Genomic DNA, 6,410 nt, shown 5'->3' with positions numbered 1-6,410 from the left:
GAGTGTTAGGAGTAGAGAGCCAGAAGCTTGTGTGGAGGACACCCCCCACTAGACCCTTCCTTCATTCCTAATCCCATGCAGGTCTAGAGTAATTGCTACCTCTTCTTCCACTTTCATTCAGCACAAGAGCCAGGCACTCACACTGGCTTCAAATCTACAACCTGCAGAGCTTCATGTTAGTTTTTATGCTGCTAGGATTCATTACCCAACCTTACAAAAAACAACAGAGAAATCTGAATAACAAGGACTAAATGCCTACCCATTTTCTCAAAGCACCATTAAAAAACAGACCAAAATATTCTTCCTATGCAAATGCAGACACAGACTTCCAAGTTTCAAACAAGAAGCAAATCTCCTTTCCTGAAAGCACTGGAGAGACCAGAACCATTACATGAAGTTATGGTCAAATCCAAAACTTTGAAGTGACTGTATGAACAACAGAGGAGGAGGTATAGATACAACACTGGCTTGAGTTATTGTACAATAGCAAGCAGTGAAATCTGTAAAATACAAATGCAATATTAATATTAATTGTTTTAAGATCCTGCATCAGGAATAGTTCCACATTGCTCGGTTTATTTTAATTAAAAATTTTCTTGACATGCATTTCTTAGTAATTACAATGAATGTGCAGAAAAGAAGATGGAAATTTACAAGGATATAAACAACAGAGAAAACTGTGTTAAAAAGATCTAGGAAATGCATCTGAAAAAATAAATTAAAAATCTGTTTGAATAGTTTTGTCCATGTACCCTTTGCCAAAAGTCCTCAGATCCAAGAGTTTGAATCCCAGTAGCAGAGAGAACATGAATTCAGAATAAGTCTTGCTCATATTTTGGACCCTAACAACTGATTTTTTGAGAGCTGTGGGGGAAAAAAAAAAAAAAATATATATATATATACACACACATACATCTTTTCACATAGAGAGCAGCAGAAGCTACTGCAATTTTTTTTTCCCTAAATGTCAATGTGTGGATCGTCAGTTGGGAAATCAGATTGGGAAAAACCTCATTCTGTGCACTCCTGCCTCACATCCCTGACAGTTCTATCAAGGGGCCAACAAGAACACAGACAGGCAAGATCTGATCCACAGGTACAATCTAATTAAATTCCCAAAATACTTCCAACAAGGTCACCTCAACACAGGGCTGAAGGAAGATAAGCCACTATGAAAGAAGAGATGACACTCTGGCATGAAATATTTTAATAGCTAAGAAACACGGGATATGAACAAACTGTCAATTTTCACAGCAGAAGTATTTCACCAGTGGAGTTCTGCTGGGATCTGTGCTACAGCCTGTGCTGATTTACTTACTCATAAATGATTGAGCAAAGCAGGTAAGTAATATGGAAACTAATTTTCTTGGCACTATTAAAGCAGTAGAAACAAAGACCGGCTGTGAAGCGTAACAAAAAGACCACAGGACATGGGGCAATAAAAACGGAAGATGAAATTCAGTTCCTGGAGGCCTGGCTGCACACACAGCGAGTGAGTCTACTGACAGCTACAGCCCTCAGCCCAAATGGCAGCAGCATGAGGCTGACTGAGCAGAGCCTCTCTTCAGAGACATGTTCCTCACCTACCATATGATATGGGCTGAACACATGAAGTTACCAGATAAGCAACAGGAAATGTTAAAAGTATTCATAAAGTGGATTGTCTTTTGTGTAAGATGAATGAATGGCAAATTAGAATCAAATCAATCTATCAAGAAAAAGCATAAGATGTACTGAAAAAACACATTTCAATGGTAGTCACTCAAGTACTACTGGCTAAAAAAGGAACGCAGGTGTTTACAACTAAAAGGCCTTCTCTTTCTGCCATACTAAACAATGAAAATCTTCTTTTAATATGTACTTGTTCTGATTTTGAGCACATAGATTTCATAAAACACACTGCACACTAGCAGAGTTAATTCACAGCTTTCCCTCACCTTATATCTACGGCTTATGTAAGTACGCTATAATTAAGAATGAAGCACCATCCTTTTATACCACTCTGTCGTCACTGGGAGATAGGAAAGAAGTTTAGAACTGAGCTGCAAACCAACACAAACTGAAGTTCCTTCTTAGTGATGCTTAGTGACCAACACTGGAGAAGGACATTTCCTAACAACTCTGTTACCCTGGCTTTGGCAAGATGAAAAGCTATCCAAGGCACAGCATCTATTATCAGCCGATGACCATCACAAGAAACCTAATCTAAGCACCGTCATGTTTTTAAGTCTACTTCAATAAGAGAAATGGTTGAAATGGAAACATGCATAACTTGTTCAGTTAAAACTAAGGATAAGCACTGATACAACTGATTTTCCAACTACATTAACAGGCTATAATGAGAACGTCAGAAAAAAGGCAGTAAAGCAAGTGACAGTTTGTCAAGTGAGACACCTCACGGAACCTCAGGAGAGCTGCTCTAAACCCCGAGAGAAAGTCCCCACAGACTGGCTGTAACACCAGCAAACACATGGCATGACTAACAATCAACAGTCTATTCTTAAGGGGTGAAAGATAATTAGCAACTAATAGTAAACCCTACACATACTTAATTACAGATGACGAAAAACAGGTGAAGTCAGAATTAACCAAAAGGCTGTCTCTTCATAACCAGCAACAGCATTTTCAAAATTAGATGATGCTGGCTCCTATCAAAATCTATCTTTACATAGAATCATAGAATAGTTAGGGTTGGAAAGGACCTTAAGATCACCTAGTTCCAACCCCCCTGCACATCTCTACAGTAATGTAAAGAGAAGCAAAACCTGAATAAAAAACACTGCAAAACCTCATCTATTGTGATAATCTGACAATGCCTACTCAAAACCTCAAGTGGTGGTAGGAGTCTGAAATGGTCCCCAAGATTAAAACCTCAGGACAACTGAAAGTCTCCTAACTAAACGAATTAGGCTTTTTAAAGCATTTTGTTGAACAGCATGTTACATCTAGACAGTAAGAAGTTGCCCAAAAATTCCTGGGATTTACAAATACTTTAATCTTCATCAGTGTGAGACTGGAAATAGAAACACAGACAGTATTTTTTGTATCATTATTAATAATGTTTTATGTTACCACAAACTTGTTAAAGTTAAAAAAAGCATTCAGAATATCAAGACAATTACAAGTTTCAGAACCACAACAGGGCAAGGAATGTGTTCTGTCTATTCACAGACAGACCGATCACATTAATAAGCAAGTAAAATGTTTCTTTTGGGATTCATTCAGTATCTGAAACTTAGGATGACTCAGATACCTTCCAAAACCAAAACACTTGCTTAAGTCTGCGTGTGGAAGAGTGAAAAGTACAGTCTCATCTTTGTCAAACTGTACTTTTTCTCTTTTTTTTTTTTTCTTTTTGGTCTTTTTTTCACAACTGGGGGAGAAGTTGGCTTCATCACTTAGGCCTGGAAGAAATACAACCAAATCTGACAAGTTTGCTCTCCAAACTTCAGAGTGAGAACAGAGGGTAAAAAACTACTCTGAAAAGAAATAACAGGCAAGTAAGCTGTCACAACAGAAGGTCCTCAACTGCAAGAAAATAAATCACTTAAATACTGGTAACTTTCTTTCAGCATTACTGAGTAAAGATGGACTCATGCATCCAGCTGAATGATCTGTAGAATAAATACTTTAGATGAAGACAGCTTCCATATTCTTTACAGGCACACGAGTTACTCCTGTGTGCAAGTTAACGAGAGGGAAGTGTAACACAACTGTCTTTCTCCCAGTATTCCACAATACCTGTTGTCTGTCTCCAAATAACCCCACTACCTCTGATTTTATGCTGATTACGTCAAAGCTTCATTTCAAATTCCAAGGCTATTCAAAATAGTATGCATGTGAGAGAATGCAGCAAATAACTTGTCTGGGCTTGTTTCATACATGTAATGTTTAGACTCTACTATCCTTTTCTCATCATAAGGAATCCTATAATCTGATTGATTCCAGACGAAAATGCTGCCTAAAACCAAGTTATGATACGTTGTCATAGTTCACCTTCACAGAAACATGACATAGTATGTTGTCCTGGGTTCAGCTACAGCAGTCATCTTTTCTCCTTCTTAGTAGCTGGTGCAGTGCTGTGTTTTTGACTTTCAGTCTGGGAACAATGCTGATAACACCAATGTTTTTAGTTGTTGCTAAGTAATGTTTACTCTGACCAAGGACTTTCTCAGTCTCATGCTTTGCCAGAGAGGAGGGGAAGCCAGGAGGAAGCAGAGGCAGGACACCTGACCCAAACTGGCCAAAGGGGTATTCCATACCACAGCACGTCATGCCCAGTATATAAACTGGGGGGAGTTACCCGGAAGGCCCAGATCGCTGCTCGGGTCGGGCTGGGTATCAGTCGGCGGGTGGTGAGCGGTTGTGTCCTTTTCCCTTGTTATTCCTCTTATCACTATTATTGGTAGCAGTAGTGGTTTGTATTATACCTTAGTTACTGGAGTGCTTTTATCTCACCTCGTGGAAGTTACATTCCTTCGATTCTCCTCCCCATCCCTCCGGGAGCGGGGGGAGGAAGGAAGAGGGGGGGGAGTGAGCGAGCGGCTGCGTGGTTCCAAGTTGCCGGCTGGGCTTAAACCACGACATATGTATTCTAATGTATTTTAGCTACATGTCCTGCTAATAGTATTCATAAAAATAACTTTAAAAACATCCAAGAAGTTTTCATAATACAACCAACCTGTTTAAAGCAATGATAATTTTAAAACATACTCTCCAGATGGGGGGTGGGGAACAACAAACAAACACCCAAAACAAACAGTGCTGCAAAGAAATCTGAATGAAAAAATATTCAAAATGAGATAAAATACAAACGACTGGACTGGCACCACATTTTATATGTATACTTTAAAAGCTACAGTACACAACTCTTCTTATGTACTTTCTTTTTTTAATGTACTAGTTGGGCTTCCCCCCCCCCCAGCACCATCTTTATGTTCCAACCCAGAGTAAGCTTTGAACCAAAGATTTTTACCTATTACTTCTAACTCTGACACTATCCCAGGTTCTACACTATTTGCATTACCAGGAGTCAGTTGAAAATAATGTGTGCAGAAGCAGTAGTTACTCTTTATTTTAAAAATTATAAACAAGGTATTTTAAAACCATATGACCATAGATCACATCTTACAGTTCGAAGTCCAGTGACTGTACTGGTGATCCACTGATTTCATAGACTGTATCAGCCAGAAATACAAATGTTGATTTTTAGATTCAGTTCTCACAGCAAGAATTAAACTAAATGAGAAGACTGTGTGCAAGAGTCTATAGGATTTATCAGTTCTAAAATGACAAGACTATCTGCTAAATTGCAAAACTGACATCACATTACCTACTACAGTGGACCTCTTGGGAAGACCAAGACCTTGTACTTTTATATCAAGGAAGAAATCAGGGTCATGTTCTAAAATCCTGGAATACTGTGCAGTCATGGTTTGTTAAGAGGACAGGAGATACTCAGAGTCTAATGCTCCTCTGTCCAACTTAAGACTCACCTTCTTTCAGTGCTTTATCCATGTTGTGAGAAATGACCACTCTCCTTAATTGGACTGAATCATGGGAGCTTCCAGAACAATTACTCTGAAATTTAAAAAGAATATTCATAAGAGGAAGGAATAAACCAAAAGACAGAAGGAATAAAAATACAAATATTGTAACCCCATATGGACAAAACAGATGAGTGTCAGTTGTCTATAAGTTTATTATATATTGTTCATTAAGCACATATTAACACCCATTGTTGCATATCATACCCTGTGCAACTTGCCAAATTATCTTAAGGTTGGGGATTTTTGGCAGAAGGAAGCTGTATTCATTTGCAGTTCAACGCACTAGGAACAGGACATGCATTTAATAAAATAACTGGAACTACCCTAAAATCCAAATAAAGCTATTCAGACTCACTCATGTCTAACACACAGCATTGCCACGGATACTTTCCAGGCCTTGAGTGCCCTCCTTCCACCCACAGTTAATTTGTCCCAGTTTTTCAGTGAGCACAGCAATACTCCCTAGACTTCTCCCAGTCACTACTCTAAGACCATGGCTGTGGTATTCCAGCTCTTTTCTTCCCCCCCTCAACAATACTATAATTGCAAGAGCAGCAAGATTTCAGCATGTTTGCCCCCATTTGCAGCCCCTCTCACTATCAACACTATAGTTAAGGAGATGTAAGAAGAGAGTGTTATCTTACTGGTGAACCACTACAGATTTTCATTACTCCCTTTCACCTGACAACGACGCTGGTAAAAGCTTAACCCATACCCATCTGAATGGCTGCAAAAGTTACTTTTGCTGTTTGGAAAAACATCTAACAACAACATCTGCTCCGATACATCAACTCTGACTGCTAATGTTGTTGTGCTGCCTCCATGCAAAGCTGTGTTAATGCTACTCATACAATTACTTCA

At 39.0% G+C, this 6,410-nt stretch overlaps 1 protein-coding gene across 2 annotated transcripts in view; it reads right to left on the bottom strand.

Annotated features, from left to right (window-relative positions):
- The window catches only part of SNX25 (sorting nexin 25), a 69,596-nt gene extending 64,079 nt beyond the window's left edge, over positions 1–5,517 (bottom strand). For both annotated transcript variants that reach the window (XM_010021897.1, XM_010021898.1), the window contains exon 1: positions 5,496–5,517. In XM_010021897.1, the coding sequence (XP_010020199.1) occupies positions 5,496–5,517 (22 nt within the window). The remainder of the gene's footprint in view (positions 1–5,495) is intronic.
- Between the last annotated feature and the right edge of the window lie 893 nt (positions 5,518–6,410).

Source organism: Nestor notabilis, unplaced genomic scaffold (assembly GCF_000696875.1).
Source record: "Nestor notabilis isolate BGI_N333 unplaced genomic scaffold, ASM69687v1 scaffold13419, whole genome shotgun sequence".
In the NCBI taxonomy this organism is placed as follows: Eukaryota; Metazoa; Chordata; class Aves; order Psittaciformes; family Psittacidae; genus Nestor; species Nestor notabilis.
The sequence above is the reverse complement of the archived record's forward strand: the minus strand, read 5'-3'. Positions and strand labels throughout refer to the sequence as shown.